Source organism: Camellia sinensis, chromosome 12, assembly GCF_055761805.1.
Source record: "Camellia sinensis isolate YWXY chromosome 12, ASM5576180v1, whole genome shotgun sequence".
NCBI lineage: Eukaryota > Viridiplantae > Streptophyta > Magnoliopsida > Ericales > Theaceae > Camellia > Camellia sinensis.
In genome coordinates this window covers 37659280-37676545 of record NC_138972.1, presented here as the reverse complement: position 1 = coordinate 37676545, position 17266 = coordinate 37659280, and the positions used below count along the sequence as shown (strand labels likewise).

The 17266-nt window shown below is 36.5% G+C and overlaps 2 protein-coding genes across 3 annotated transcripts in view; one reads left to right on the top strand and one right to left on the bottom strand.

The window, feature by feature from the left end:
* The first annotated feature begins 5553 nt into the window (after positions 1–5553).
* On the top strand, positions 5554–7236 carry LOC114262140 (RING-H2 finger protein ATL43). The gene has a single exon (XM_028202498.2). The coding sequence runs from the start codon at positions 5669–5671 to the stop codon at positions 7094–7096; it is 1428 nt and encodes a 475-aa protein (XP_028058299.2). The 5' UTR covers positions 5554–5668; the 3' UTR covers positions 7097–7236.
* A 7300-nt stretch (positions 7237–14536) lies between these two features.
* LOC114262125 (NADPH-dependent thioredoxin reductase 3) overlaps positions 14537–17266 on the bottom strand; it is a 33794-nt gene continuing 31064 nt past the window's right edge. For both annotated transcript variants that reach the window (XM_028202480.2, XM_028202481.2), the window contains 2 exons: positions 15364–15494; positions 14537–14815 (listed from right to left, as the gene is read on the bottom strand). In XM_028202480.2, the coding sequence (XP_028058281.1) occupies positions 14755–14815; positions 15364–15494 (192 nt within the window). In that variant the 3' untranslated portion in view covers positions 14537–14754. The remainder of the gene's footprint in view (positions 14816–15363; positions 15495–17266) is intronic.

Below are 17266 nucleotides of genomic sequence, written 5' to 3'. Positions count from 1 at the left end.
TGTGGCGAGAGACCAACAATTGTGGCCCAAAAGTGAAGGAGACCAGCTTCCTGTCAAGAAAATCGGCAGGCGGGGAAAAATTGGTCCCCAAGGAGAAAAGGTGGTCTCCCACCCTTGTACCACCTTTCAAACAATGAAAATAGGGTCCATGCCAAAAATAAATCAAGACGGATGCAAAATGAGGGTTCGAGGGCCAAAACGCGCAGTCGGGTGCCCCGAAAATTGACTGTTAAGCATTGAAAGTGGCGTGCAACCAAAAAGGTGGTCTCCTGAGACACAGTGTCCCTCTAGAGAGAGGAAACAAGGTGTGTGCTAAAAATCGGGGCAAACGGAGAAAGCTAAGCAGTCCCGAACCGAGGCGCATGGCGACGGCTCTGAAAATCGAAAATTGGTCTCCAAACGGGAACAGTGGTCTACAACCACGAAAAGTAGCCTACGGCCACTGAGAGATGGTCTACGAGACCTCTCCCTCCCTTCGGGAACAGAAAACAGAACTTGGTTCGCAAACCAAAGCAAAGCACAATAGAGACCCGAAATTCGGAGGCAAGGCTCTCAGCCGAGACTCCGAAACTCAGAACGAGCACAACATGCGCAATTATCGAGCGCTCAATCGATGACGTCTGAGTCTTAATGTCGGTCAAAAATGGAGTGTCTACAATATCATATTCAATTATCCAATGGGCCACGGTATTGTCTCTCCAGGGCGAGGGCCAATGGGCCATGGTATTATATCCCCCAGGTAAGGGCCTATTTAACAATGGGTCGTGGTATTGATTTCCCCCAAGCAAGGGCCTATTTAGCAATGGGCCACGGTATTGTTTCCCCCGAGGGGAGGGCCTATTAACAATGAGCCACGGTATTGTTTCCCCCGGGCGAGGGCCTATTAACAATGGGCTACAATATTGTTTCCCCCAGGCGAGGGCCTATTAATAATGGGCCACAGTATTGTTTCTCCTGAGCGAGGGCCACACTAAAGGATGCCACGAGTTTACTTTCATAAATGAACTTCATTCATTAGTAAAAATTAGTACTTCAATAAACCCAATCAGTCAATCATGTATCGATTTCGATAACAATAACATATTTGAAAAAAAATATCACTTGAACATATCTTTATAAAGTTATTACTCACCGTGGTTTGCGTTGTCACTAAGCCTTGAACGCCCACCTAAACAAAACACATAACAAAATGCAATTGAAACTTCATTTTCTTAATTCAATTCTCTTTATGTGTTTCTAACTTATTCTATGATTATAGGAGTCCAAATGGTGCCTAAGTATGCTTGAAATGACATAAGGATGCAAATATGCACTCAAAAGAGTTCTCAAAATTTGCTGAAAATAGAGTCTACGCTCGAGCGCAACTTCCCACGCTCGAGCGGAGGATCAAAAACAAAGGTGGTTGCTCGAACGTGTTTTCCTTCGCTCGAGCGCAACTTCCCACGCTCGAGCGGAGGATCAAAAACAAAGGTGGTCGCTCGAACATGTTTTCCTTCGCTCGAGCGCAACTTCCCACGCTCGAGCGGAGGATCAAAAACAAAGGTGGTCGCTCGAACATGTTTTCCTTCGCTCGAGCGGTCTACAAAAGTATTGGTTACATGAAATTCTTGCTCGATGGTTGCTCGAGCGGAAGACTGAGAAAAAAGGGTCCTCGCTCGAGTGCCACTTTGGTCGCTTGAGTGACCTACAAAATTTCAGAAAACTTATGGGGGCTCGATTTTCATGCTCGAGCGGAGATTCCCTCACTCGAGCAGACAACACGCATTCTGGAATTTCCAGAACTGCATTTGAAGTTCAAACATGGTATTCAAAGTCTCAAATCTTGGGTTTTTGGTACAAAAACATGGAGAATCATTATATAACATGAAAATACTTACAATTTGAACCCATTTGTTCAAAACCATGGTAATTTCCCAACCAAAGACTTCAACCTCAAATTATAAAATAAGGTTAACTCAAATTGAATGTATATTTCTTCAAAACATGTTCAAAATATAATCAAGTGACACGAGAAGCATGAAAACATGAATGATTCTCCAAATTAAGGTGTAAATGTGCCATGCATATAGGAATTTCATGAATTCTAACTCAAATTATGCATGCATGTGTATAACTGAACTCCAATTCATCATATTCATAACAACTCATGCTCAACCTATTCAAATTCAACCAAATGATCCTATAACTCCATGAACTTAGTTTCTACATGATTCAATTCTAAGAATTTAGGATGAATCTCATACCTAATGTGTAAATTCAAGTGTATTATAGTTCCAACCCTTCAATCTTTCACAATTCTCTACAAGCTCTTTGCTTTCTCTCTAAATATGTTGAGCTCTCCTCCATTCCCTTTCAATTCTCAGCCAAGAGTTATAAAAATGAGCCTATAAGCTTAATTAGGGCCTTATATAGGGTGTGATTAAGTTAGCCTAATCGAATGTGATTAAGATTAATTAATTAGGCTTAATTTTAACTAATTCAATCAGTTTATTCTAATTATTTTGATCCAAATCAAATTTCAATTAAAGTTGCCATAAAATTCTTAGGCCTCGTTTGGCAAGTGACTTTTTTAATCAAAAAGCCAACAACCCATACCAAAAAGTCAAAGATTCCCTTTTCTTTCTACTTTTTGCACATCTTTTAGCTAAAAAGTCAAAAAGTTACTAAAAAAAGCCTGTTAGCCTATTGGGCTAGTCAATTTCGGTTTTTGAAGTCGTTTAGGCTCTCAATTTCCAACTCTAAGTTGTCAATTTAAGCAGATATTCCATATGTCAACAGATAATTATAGAATTAAACATGTAATCACACAAGTAAGCACATAATCATGCAATTAAACTCATTAAAATTATATAATGTACTAGTTTGGAGGTCGGGGTCGTCACACTTTCCAAACGTAACACTCCAATATAACACTAAAAAAAAACTCCTTAATGTGACACTTCAATATGACACACATAATAATAATAATAATAATAATAAACCTCCTTAGCGTACTTTTCTAAACGTAATACTTTAATGCAACACTCCAAAAAATATGTGGAATTCTTCAAACCATTTCAAAAGGAGTACAAAATTCCTTAGTAAATTTTGAGTAAATGTATAATTTCAAATTGTGAGTATTACGTTTAGAAAAATTACATTAAATAGTTTATTTAGTATTTTTGTGTGTGTTACGTTGGAGTATTACGTTAGGGATTACATTAATTGGAGTGTTACGTTCAAGAAAAATACACTAAGAAGCTTTTTTTGGGAGTGTTACAATGGAGTTTTACGTTTAGAAAAATACACTAAATAGTTTTCTTTTTCAGTATTACGTTATTATGTTTGGGAAAAGTGCACCAAAGAATTTTTTAATGTGTTACATTAGAGTGTTATGTTATTGGAGTGTTATTTTTTTGTTCATAATGTGGGATTTGTTCCAAAAGGAAGAAAAATTTAAAACCTCTTTAGTGCGAGTTGCTTAAATGTGTAATTTTACATTTAGAGAAACCCACATTTATTCTTAAAAAATTAAACCCAAATATATAAGGGTGTGTTTGGTAACATTTACATTTTCAGTTTATATTTATAAAAATTTTATAAACTGGTTTTTGTTTATTTTTTAAAAAAACATAAACTACAAACACATTTGGTAAGTGACAAAATATTTAAAATATAAAAAAAGAGTGAAAAATGGCAAGTGGCGGCGGAAGATGATGGTGGAAAGTAGTGACGGTGGGTGGTGGGTGGCTGGTGGTAGTGGTGGCTAGTGATGGGTGGGTGGGCGACGGTGGCGGGTGGTGGGTAGTAGCGAGTGGGTGGTGGTGGTGGTGGCGGGTGGTGGGTGGCAGTGGCAGGTGGGTGGCGGATGGCGGGTGGTGGTAGGTGGTGGCGCGTGGGTGATGGTGGCGGCTGGTGGTGGTGGATAGGTGGGTGACTGTGGCGGGTGGTTGGTGGTAGCGAGTGGGTGGTGGTAGTGGCGGGTGGTGGGTGGTGGTGGCAGGTAGGTGGCAGATGACGGGTGGGTGGTGATGGTGGGTGGGTGGGTGGGTGACGGTGGCGGGTGGTGGGTGGTAGCGAGTGGGTGGTGGTGGTAGTGGCGATTGGTGGATGGTGGTGGTCGGTGGGTGGCGGTGGCGGTGGCGATGGCGGATGGCGGGTGGTGGTGGTGGTGGTAGGTGACGGTGGCGGGTGGTAGTGAGTGGGCGGTGGCGGTGGTGGTGGTGGTAAGTGGGTGGTGGTGCCAGGTAGGTGGTGGTGGTGGTGGGGGTGGTGGGTGGCTGGTGGTAGATGGTGGTGGCAGGTGGGTGGTGAGTGGTGGTGGCAAGTAGGTGGTGGCAAGTAGGTGGTGGGTGGTGGTGGCGGGCGGTGGATGGTAGTGGTGGGTGGTGGGTGGTGACGGGTGAATGACAGGTGGGTGGTGGGTGGTAGTGGTGGTGGTAGTGGTGGTGAGGGGTGGGTGGTGGCGTCGAATGGGTGGCAGGCTGGTGAGTGGTGGTGGCGGAAGACAGCGGTGAAAAATGGTGGCGGGTGGTGGCTAGTGTTGGGTGGTAAAAAAAAAAAAAAAATTAAAAACTCAAAACGGAAACACATTTTTTGGCCAAATTTATAAACTGAGACCACTGATTTATAAATCAAAAATTTTACCAAACAAGTTTTTGAGTTTTTAAAATTTTTGTAAATATAAACAGAAAATTGAAAACGTAAGTGTTACCAAATAGCACCTAAGTGATTGCCTTTTGTGTAATTTTCACTTTAATAGGACTTTTAGATTCATAAGAAAAAATAGATGATTAAACAGTTCACAAAATCACATTTTAAAATTTATCGATACTTTACCTTTTTAATTATTAATCTGTACAAAATTTATTATTTATTTATAATTTTTCAAAAAAATTTTACACCGAAATGAAATTTTCTCTTCTCTCTTTTCAGCTCATTTCCATGTAAATAATATCAAATTCAAACTTATAAACTCATAAGGGCCCTGCTGGAGACCCCAGCAGGGGAGACCCCCAGCAACCCCCCACCTCCACGTGGGGGCTGGTAATGGCTGAAATCAAAAAAAAAAAAAAAAAAAAAAAAAAACACAGTCTTTGGGCCAATAGAAAGAGACCCCAGTACCCCCACTGGGGTCTCATGCATTTTCCAAACTCATAATTTATCTATAAAAAAAAATAATAATAATAGTTTATTTAACTCATAAATTTCGCATTTAATTCAACTTCTAATTCAATTGCTATCGTTTATGAATAAGATAAGGAAAAAGTTAGGAATCATGAAATTTTTTTTTATAAAAGTGATCATGAAGAATTTATCATATTTGAATTACCTTGATTAATGTGTAATGTTTTATTTTAAGTATAATTCAAACATTACAAAATTTTCATAATTATTTTCATAAATTTTTTTTTATGATATCTACCATTGGTGATAAGATAATAGAAAGTTCAAAGCACTTTTGTTGTAATAAACTCATCCAAGTTCGTTAAAGTCCCTTTGTCTTCACTCACTTTGTATCATTTCTTGTAGACCCATCTCACAGAATCCCCCCCCCCCCCCCTCTCTCTCTCTCTCTCTCTCTCTCTCTCTCTCTCTCTCCCTCCCCCTGTGCAAAGCTCTCTTGTTCCAAGCTTCAGAGATTCAATTCATATCAACACAGTTTCCAGAACAAAACAGGGGACCATAGATGGGCCTTTTCAAGGTCCTCGGCCTATTGAAAACCCTGCTCCTACTGTCTACAATAGGTGTCATAACACCCTTTATTGAAGCTTCTTCTGATGGGAATGCTGCTAGAAAATTGCATTTGACAACCACAGTTATGGAAGATAACGACATTACCAGCTCCTCATATCCCTCCCCTTCTCCTCCGCCGTCGCCGCCGCCGTCTCCGGCGGACGAGAGATCGAACATGTCGTCTTTCAAGCCCAACATTGCGGTAGTTGTTGCGGTTCTGACCACCGTATTTTCAATTACATTTCTGTTACTTCTCTATGCCAAGCACTGCAAAGGGGGGAGAAATGGGTACTACTCCGCAAGTTCCAGAGGGAGGGCACCGCCGTCCACGGCGAGGAAGAACTCCGGCGTGGACCGCAAGGTGATAGAGTCACTCCCCATTTTCCGATTCGGTTGGCTGAGAGGCGAAAAGGATGGGCTCGAGTGCGCAGTGTGCTTGAACCGGTTCGAGTCCACGGAGGTCCTGAGATTGTTGCCCAAATGCAAGCACGCGTTTCATGTCGAATGCGTCGACACTTGGCTCGACGCACATTCCACTTGCCCTCTCTGCCGCTACCGAGTCGACCCCGAAGACATCCTCCTCCTCGCCGATTTTGCCAAAATTTTAGCCCCAAACGAGCCATTGCCGCCGCCGCCGCAGCAGACGACGCCGCTAGGCGGCGAGGAAAATGAGAGATTGGAAAGTATACGGCGAGTCTCGGGGAGGCATTCGTCGGCGGGGGAGAGAGGAAGTAGCTCTAGCTCTAGCGGTGGTTCCTTGCAAATTGTCCTCCACAGACCGAGCGATTCTTCTAGAAGATCTCTGGATAGTTGGAACATGAGGAAGAAGAAGACGCCTGAAATTGTCTCCGTTGGGTGCTTCGATCGACAGTGTCGGAAAGATGGGCTGTTACTGACATCGCAGGAGGACCGGCGGCGATTGGAGCACCGAATCATAATCGGCGGCGACGGCGGTGGAGGGTTTTACCGGAGGTGGAGCGACCTGCAGGCGTCGGATCTGCTGTATCTACGGTCGGAAATGGTAATGAGTGACAGCCGTCGATTATCGGCGTCGTCCTCGGGATCTCGGCCGTCAGAGAGCCGACATCAGCAGCAGAATCATCCGCAGCAGCAGCAGCAGAATAATGAGTGGCAGAGTAGCAGAAGCGTAATAAATGGGAGAAGCGTGTCGGAAATCACGGGGCTGAGTAGGTTCGGGAACGCGAATGATAACGGCCACCGTCAGCGGCGGCAGAACCACCAGGAGTGGCGGTGGACGTGGCGGCGGAGGCCGGCAGAGGGGGAAGCAGGGGTGGTTTCGAGATGGATGGGTTGGATTTCACAATCACAATCACACTCACACTCAGAAACACAACTGACTCAACCACATGTACGGTCCTGACCCACCTGCACCTTACTAGCTTATAGTTATTAGTACCACTGTAGCTGTACTATTAAAAGTGTATATATCTAATCTATATATCTTTCGATAAGCTAACGCCTATATGTATAATTATAGCTCATCTGCTCTCAATTGGCTTCTATCTGGCATTAATGTTTGCTTTGTGTGGTTGGTGTGAGTCGTGAGAAAAGGAAACAAAAGAAAATGAAAGATGAGAAAAAAGTTGGAAACAAATGAAAAGATAATCATATTTGAAAGGAGTCTTGCATTATGATATTTTTCTTAAATGCAATAATTTTTGTAGAAAAGTTTTAAAAGGAGCTCTACCTCTTTTTTCTCATATGAAATAGGAAGAAAAAATAATTTTTCTAATATTTTCACGTCTACCAAACAAGTAGGATACAGCTTGTTTGGTTTTGATTTTTAAAAAACACTTTTTAAAAATTTCTATGCTTTTATTTTTTGTATTTTTTTATTTTCAATGAATTTTTTTTAATATTTTAAGTAATTTTTTAAAATTTTTATAAATACCTAACATAAATATACTTAAAAAGTATAATATTTATAAAAAATTCTTTAAAAAATTCACTAAATAAAAAAAATACAAAAAAATACAAAAATTCAGTATATTTTTTATATTTTTGTGTATTTTTTCATTTTAAAAAATATTTTTTATAATTTTTTTACTATTTAAATACATCTAAGTAAGGTATATCTAAAAAAGAAAAAAAAAATGTTGAAAATTTTAAAAGTATTCACTAAAAAAAAAAACACAAAAAACAAAAAACTCAATTTTTAGAAAATTGAATTCAGAAAATTAAAACCAAACAAGGAATGGCTTCTCTCTCGTCTATCAATTTTTAGAAAATTGAATTCAAAAAATTGAAACCAAACAAGAAAATTGAAACCAAACACTGATTAAAATTTTAGCTAAATTTTATCTGTTTATCTTTAACAAAACAAGGAATGGCTTCTCTCTCGTCTGTCATCGAATTACACAGACTTGTTGGGCTGTGGTGGACCTTAATTCGGGTCTATTTCAATGATCTAAACCGTTCAATATGTAGAACTCGTATATCATGCCTGTAAAAAGTCATCTCGATCAGATATCAATAATTATGTAATCAGAATACATTTCTATCAACGAAAAGTATGATTTTCAAATTAAATTATGACAAAAATATGATATGATCAAATGACTATCAGTATTCGATTAACATAATTTAAAAAAAATAATATTCTTAATAAATTTTATATATTCAACGATTTGAATCATTAAAATAAACTCACAACATGGCCCGATACGGCTCAACAAGACCATCCAGTTCCGATACGGCTCAACAAGACCATCCAGTTTAAAAGCAAACTGGAAAGTAGCCCTTGCCTTTTAACAATACTATAAATAATTTCTTTCTTTTTTTTCACATTCCTAAATATAAAGCAATGGGTTCATTTTCGTAAATAAATATAAAATCTACTGACTTATGTTTTAGAGTGGGAAAATAAAATAATAAAAAATGATTATATATAATACTTTCTTAACTTTTACGGTAAATTACAATAAAGTCCCTTAAACGATGGCCTATTTGCATTTTGTCCCACTGAACTTCAAAACTCAATAATTAATTATCTTAAAATATTTTCTTATTACAGTTAATCCTTTCTATTGAAATTTTGTTAGAGATTTATACAAAATCTCATCAAGTGTGAAGCATATGACACACTTGATTTTTTTAGATAATGTCACTATTATCTAATGATCTTATTTATAATTTATCTTATCTTACTGACAAAATGTAAACAGACTCACCAGATAAGCGATCTTATTTATAATTTGACTTATCTTACTGACAAAATGTAAACAGATTCAGTAGATGAGGATATTATTGTTCTAAAAATTAATAAAGTGTGTTATGTGTTTCACATATGACTTGATTTTGTGTAAATCTCTAATGAAATCCTAACGAAAGAGATTAAGTATAACAAAATAATATTTTGATGCTGTTAACTGTTGAACTTTGAAGTTCATGAGACCAAAGTGTAAATGAGTCATAGGGTAAGAAAGTTTACTATAATTTATCTTATATATATATATATATATATATGTATGTATGTATAGTTTATGATTTTCCATATTAGCCTCCATAGGGCCCATTTGTTTGATGGATATAAGGATAGGATATGGGGGAGTCGGACGGATAAGATATGGAGAGTTGGACGGATATAACATGATGTGAGATTTACATATTTTTTTTGTTTCCTTACATTTGGTGTTTGGTTGCTTCGGGTATACAAATTCTGGATATTGTATACTTCAAAAGAAGAGATATGCATTACCACCCCTTAAGCACCGTTTGATTGTCCAAATTGGACATAAGAGTTTGAAGAGAATATATAATACCTAAAAATAATAATGTGATATAATATGTTATAGAATATGAGATAAATTATATATGGGGTCACTTATACTATATTTAGTTAAGATAAGATATAAGATGGAATAAGTGATGGTTATTTTTTATTTTTCGACGAAAGATGAGTTATATCCGACGATATGAGATATACGATATCATGGGGGTATTACATATCTCCCTCCCTTTTTGCATCATATACTATCCGAACTCCTTATATTTAGAGCAACCAAACACAAAATATAAAGAGATAAAAAAAATGTGAGACACACCTCATATATATTTTACCCCGCCCTTATATTGGATCCTTATATATGGTAAATAAACAAGGCTTTTTAGTGTTGCTTATCCTATACCATTCTATATCATATGCTACAGTAAAAGTAATTCCACAATTATATAGGTGGTGTTTGAGAAGAGACTAATATGGTTTCAAAGTTACTAAAATGGTCAAAAACAAATACAAAAAAGTTAGATATTTTTTTTTTAAAATTTTCCCTACTCTTTGTAATTTTATTATTATTATTGTTTTATAAAAAAAAAAAAGTCAAAAGTTATTCCCAAACATTTTAATATTTTTCAAGTCATATTTTAATAATTAAAAAAACACTAGAAAGATTACTTCCCAACTGAACCTATAATTCATCCCATAAATATATTATATCTTACCATTTATTCCTATATATTACATATCTCTCCAAACTGTTATATCTAATCCGAACAGTCTGACACAATTATTTATTTATTTATTTATTATTATTTTTTTTTTTGGTCATATTTGAATCTAGCAAGTTGGTTTCTGTCAATAGTATAATCGGGTTTTGATTAGCTCAAACTATTGGATTTTGATCCTCTCCCTTATATGTTTGTAATGGTGGATTTCTATTACTTATCTAATAGTTATAAAATATTGTGAGAGGTAAATCCGAGCAACAAATCTGAATTGTAGATCTCTTGAGTCCAAATAGGACTAGAGCACGGCTGAGCTAGAAAAGGAGTTAGTTATAATAACTGAACTAGAACAAGCACTTCCGAGCAAGATTGGAAGTCAACTCAGTAGACCGAACTAGATTATGGGCGTAGACGTCAGTCTGAACAATCAGACTGGGTCAACGCTTAGTCCTACATATATGAATCAACCACTCCTAAAAATCCATGAATGTTGAATACAAATCCTACATAAGGTGGGACAGACATGAGGAGTGGCAGGAGAAGTGTTAACCGCCTTCAACGGTAATTTAAGAGGGTATATATTTGATTCCAACTAAAGAGAAATGTAGGCAACCAATTGCACGAAAGATTTTACTCTAAAACTCTCTTACTCCATAACTTTCAAACTTACTAACTTAATCATTAGGGAGTCCCCTAATTGGCCACTAGTCATAGTTCTTTATTTTCTTCAGTGTTTCACGTCGGATTCCACCAAGTTCACGTTAGAGGGCCACCGCAGCAAGTGTGGTCAAGTTTTTCTGCAATTATTTTAAATTAATATCATCACACTTATAGTTGGATGATACTTGGAGAGATTTACAATTCCATTATTGTGGATTGAATAATGTGAAGTTTTTTTTAAGAGTCCCAAACATTTTTCTTAAGGTAATGCATTGGTGATATACATAATAGTCCAAAAGGTTTAATTACACTAATGGTCTACATTTGATCCACAATGAGAGATTGCAATCCTCTCATCATTGAATTATAATCACAAGAGATTACAATTCTATAATTGTGAATCAAATTGTGAGAGATTTTTTCAAAGTCTCAAATATTTTCTTGAAAGTAATGCAATGATGATGTACATAAAAGTGAAATGGTTTAATTACACTATATGGTCTACAAAAATTATGTGACGTGTTACTTTGACCTTTAATCTTTTAATTTTTGTTGCTCTGGTATCCAAAGTATGAGATCTATTGCACTTTAATTCTTGATGTCAATATCATTCAAAATCAATTACGGGTGGAAGACTATTTTTGAAATTTTACGCACAAAAAAAAAAAAAAATTAAAATTTAAAAAATTAAAAGTTTGAGGGGTCAAAAATATAACAAAGTGCATACTTTGACAAAAATGTAAATAAATATATACTTTGGCGGCCATGTATTTGATTTTGTTACAATTTCATATAAAATTTTGAAAATACCTTTCCTTCCTGCTATTAATTTGAACCATGCTATACCAAAAGTGTAACAAATCGCATAATTTAGAGATCGTAATGGAATTTTGTAAGAGATTAGAGACTATAACAGATAACATGGGGACTACTTCAAAATTTAGTCATAACATTACAACCTAACCCCTTTTATTTTTTATTTATATTTTTCTGTGTCTTAACAAGTTCCCAACAAGTTTTCAATTCTGATCAACTAAGACAGTTTTTTGTGCTAGAGAATTTTGTTACTTCACACTTTTTGGAATTCCCTAAATAAAGCAGCTTTTCAATTACAAAATTCAAAAGCTACAAGTTTGTTTGGGGAAGTCTGAAAAAAGCAATTTATACATGAAAAAGCTATTTGGTTTGGAATCTATGCAACATTAATAAAAATACTATATTACCCTGTCTTTGGTTGACAAGTATATCTTCTCCCACATAATATGGTAATTTTAGAACAAAAAGCAAATGATTGGCATGATCCACAAACTTTTCTGCATCACACAAAAAAATGTAGCTTTTTATTAATTCCTAAATATTTTACTTTTTTTGGATTCTTAAATATATATATATATATATATAAAACTGCCAAAAATGGCAATTACCAAACCCCACTTGAATATAAAACAAATACTAAAGAGTAATTAAAACCAGTTTTTTTTGTGTGTTTTTTTTTTTAATTTAAAAAAAAGCACTTTTGCATTGTTGCAAAGAGTACCTTTGTAGACTTGATTATGAAATGTAACTATTGGGCTTGGCTAGTTGGTTGTGCTCAGTTTAAAAATAGTCAACTAATAACATTGAATTTATAAGTAATTTCAATGACAAAAAAAGCATTTCGAATCACATATAGAATGGGGTCATCTAAAAGTTGGACATATTTAAAAGTGGTCAGAAAATTTTTGACCTCTAATTAGGACACTTACGTTGTGTTTGGTTGGAGGATTTGAAGAGGGATTTGGAAAGGAAAAGAGAAAAGTTTGGGGAAATGTGAATAAAATATACCTATATTTCACCTAGTTTCACACATCTTTTCCCTTTCTCTTTCTAAATCTCTCTCCAAATCTCTCAACCAAACACAGCATTAGGCCTGCCGGTTATCATTTTTTAATGAAGAATAATTTATAATGCCATAAAAACACCATAGGAGTAAGTGTTATGAAATTGTTTCACAGAAAATTTTCATGCAGAGAAACCTTTTGTAGTACCAAACCAAAGTCTTGTGTCCAAATCAATTGGCCACATGGATCCTTCATCATGAATCTGCTCTGTAAATATTTAATCAAATTAAATAAATTCATATTCTTATTGAATTCTCATTCTCATCCTAGAACCAATGGCACACATTATAGAGTTTGCAGATGGATGATGTCAGGCCTCATCCTGCATGATGGGAAAAAATTTCGAGGACTAAATATATGTGGTTTTCCATTCAAAGCACAAACAATTTGAAGAAAATACAAAGTTACTTTATGATTAAAGGTTGGATGTAATGTTCGTATGGATGATCCAAGAAATAGAAGAAAAGAAAATGTATGAAACCCGAATAAATATTGTAGAAAGATGAAATTCAAAATTTGATTTTCTAGCCAAATCTGCCTTTGCGGGAGAAGTGCATTTGATTAAAGGAGTATGGGAAATCCTAAAGAAAATGGGTCAACGAAGAACCGAACATGGTTCGACTACTGGGTCTGAAAAGACTAACCACCGTATAAGTAATCGAAGTACAACTACCTGAGGTAAGGCTTATTGAGGCACTGCCCCCACGAAAGACTCATTGCGGCGCCACCCTTGAGGTAAAGACTTAATAAGGCACCACCCCTGCGGGAAGACCTGTTGCGTCGCCCTTGAGAGAAGACTTGTCGAGGCGCCACCCTTAAGGCACAACTATCTGATGCAAGACTCCCTGAGGTGAGTGCAGCCTTAGAGGGTTGCCTCCTTTCTGTGTAAACAAAGATCACTAGTAGGAGCTGATAGCAGGCCTAAAGATACCAAAACTAATGCGGCAAGTCAGAATCATGACTTCCGTGAAGATGGATGAAGACAAGCTTAAAAGTAAGGGACTTCCTTTCCATTTACCTAGGTTAAGGACTTGTCTCGGTCGCAATGGCATGACCAAGGGAGCCCTTGAGGCTTGGTATGAGGCATAGCTCGACTGAGCTAAGGCCTTGCTATGACCCTAAATTGGGAAGTTGGGAATCTTATTCTATTTATTTATTTAGATTCAAAAGTTGGGGATCTTGTAGTTTGGTGGCTAAGAGTAAAGGAATCGCTACAATGAATTCAAGGATAGCTGAAGGAAGGCTATAGCTCCCGAGTAAGGTCTATGAAATGTTGTACCAAGTACGGCACTATCAGGGTAGGTACCATCGAGGAAAGTACCACCTAGGTAGGTGATACTAAAGACTGAGAGAGACACATCTCCACCAAGGCCCGACGATTAGGACAAAGAACATTTCACGTGGTCCCAGAGAGACGTGTCATCATCCTATTAGCCACTTGGTCTCTTGAATATCTAGAAAAAGCTTATAAATATGGCCCATTTCTCAAAGTTTAAAAAGAGGATTTTGGGAGAGGGAAGGTGATGCCCATTTGTTTAATGTCATATTAATTCGTTCCTAACTGCTCACATAGTTTACTGTTCACATTTTGGGAGAGACGTGTTAGATTGTTTACTGTTCACATAGTTTTGCCTCTCTCCAGTGATACATCATACACTGCACATTTTGGACCTCCTACAAATATATACTCTCTCTATGTGAAAAGTTCAAGAAAGAATTGATGCACCTGCAAAGCTGTTAGTCCTTGGTCTATTCAGCAGGGTCAATTCTTAAATTTAAGAGAGAGAGAGAGAGAGAGAGAGAGAGAGAGAGAGAGATTGGGGCCTCAAAAATTGCAATGATCCATTAAGAACTCGAGATGTAGTTTATGGAGCAGTTAATCAATACAAGGGATCAGTCAGTGTATAATTACAGGTACTATTTATTCAACTAAGCCACTTTGGGAACAAACAAAACTGAATCAACAAGTGGTGGCACCAGCCCAAACAAGCATTTTTTGGGTGAAAGGGTAAAAAAAAAAAAAAAAAAAAAAACTTTACTTATTTGCTTCAATGAATTCTTTGTACTCTTTCTTCATTTTGACCCCGGACACTGTCCTGCATATCCAGCACAGAAGAATTAGCTAAAAATTTTGGTTTGGTGATGTGAGAATATCATGACCCTAAATTGCTCCCCCTTTAAAGCTTTGGTTCACTGCCTAAAGCAAATTTCTGGTACACTTAAAACAGAACAAGATGTCGGTTGAAATTGCTAAATATTGTCTGAATCTACTGTTTCAAAATATTTGTAGCAAACTTTCAGATGATATGTAACATCTAAATTGCTAACTTTGGCCAAACTCTGCTACTCAAATTATTTCTAGCACATTTTCAGATGATATCCCATCAGATGACTGTACAAGGAAAACCAAGGGTAATTGCAGGAAATAAAGGAATGAAAACAGGACAAACAAAGGAATTCTTTGCCATCAAAGGATTATTTAAACACTCATCAATAAAATAAAATAAAAATAAAAGAAAATGAAAAATAATAATAAGAAGAAGATGATGAAGAGACATCAAATTACAAAGATTGGGAAGCATGACAGGACGTCAAGAATATATATATATATAGCAAAAGGCAAAAAGGGAAAAATTAGACCAACCTGAGCATTTCCTTATTCTTGAAAAATTGCACACATGGTGTGCCCATAATTCCAGCTGCCTCCGCAATCTCAGGATCTTCCTCAATATCAATTTCAACGAAATGTACATTTTGATCATATTCATCTATCACCTGCCATTTGAGAAAATGAGAAAAAATTTATTCCATAACTAGTGTTTCTTGAAATCCTAAGAAGCAGGGACATGAATACACCAACACAGTAATTTTTTAAAAATGCAAGACACGACACACAGAAGACACATAAAATATATAGTTTCATATAATTTATGAAGTTTAAGGCTGCGTTTGGATCATTGATTTGGGTAGGGATTGGAAAGGGAAAAGGAAAATGTGGATGAAATGTAATTAGTTATATTTCATTCACATTTCACATACTTTTTCCCTTTCCATATTTAAATCACTACCCAAATTCATGATCCAAACACAACGTAAATGATGAGAGATTAATAGGTATAAATCTACGTTATTTATGTTGTATTATTGGATCCAAAGTTATTTTGTTCAAACTTGTAATGTGTTTTGTGTCTAAACAATGGACACGTGCCCTCAAAATTTATACTAATATGTGTCTCTTGAAAACTTAGTGTGTTAGGGTCTAAAAAAAATTAAAAATAATAGGACAGGTTGCACCATGTCAGAAATGAATATCAGTGTCCGACACGGATATGCCATATACTTGGAAGTTTCTATGCTTCTTAGTTCAAAACTAGAAGACATATAGAAGGGAGGGAGGAAGGTTTTCTTGCTAATGAACTGAAATTTGAATGAAGAGACACTGATGGACACAAGACTTTCGTGATTCCGAAAGTCTATCATCTCTTTATTCACATGCAAGAACATGGTCTAAATAAATAGGTGTGTCAGAAGACGGATCAGTGTAGCAGTATTAGGAGTGTTGTTCTGTGTCAAGAATCGAGTGACAAAGTGAATTTTTGAAAATCATTCACAACCCCTCTGAAATTCAATGATGTACAATATTTGTCTCTCCTAAACTTACTACATTTTAATTAATGTATTAATATATAGAATATTGTGAGGTTCATAATATATAGAACAATTTACAATAATAAATCCTAAACTACACAAGTATAAGCTGCCCAAATAGACCCCATTTGGTATCACTTATAAGTTAATTTCCATGATTATAATTTTTTAGATTATTAGCTTAAAAGAATTAAAATAAGTCATAAATCTGTTTGGTATAGGTTTTCATAATCTGAAAGCTAGCTTTTGAGGTGAGGGTGCCCCCATGCTTTTATATTGCATATTACTTTAGTAGCCAAGTAATGTGAGACTTCACTTCACACCCTCCCTCACGGCCAACATGATCACTCAGTAGCACCTGCGACATGCAGGCCAGGGCCACACCCTATCCATCCTTGGTACTTCGACTCTGATACCATGCTATATGGTATTGGGTAGAACTCAACTCCAAAAGCTAGCTTTTGAGATGAGGGTGCCCTGATGCTTTTATACGGCATATTACTTTAGTAGCCAAGCAATGTGGGATTTTGTATCACTATGAAAAAAGTTGAATATGTTTGGTTGGATATGTTGTCAAATAATTTTTGCTGTGCAAATATCTAGAATGCCCTCAAAGGTTATATTTAAAACAAAAGAGATGGGATTCTTTTGTCCATATGTAATTAAGTATTTCAAATAAGCTAAAAAAAGCTACAAATTGTAGGCTAAGAAAATCTCACTTTTTGGCCAAATAAGCTGAAAAATTCTAATGAGTTCAAATTTAAAATTGCAACCAAACAACATTACTCAACATTTTTTAAGCGAATAAGTTAAATAAGTTCACAAGTGCTACCAAACGCGGCCACAAAGCCTATTACTAAAATATACAATTCTACCCACATACCACAAAACTCTGAACC

Excerpts from the sequence above, each read along its gene's own strand:
- LOC114262140 (XM_028202498.2), top strand. The coding sequence starts at position 5,669 with ATGGGCCTTTTCAAGGTCCTCGGCCTATTGAAAACCCTGCTCCTACTG.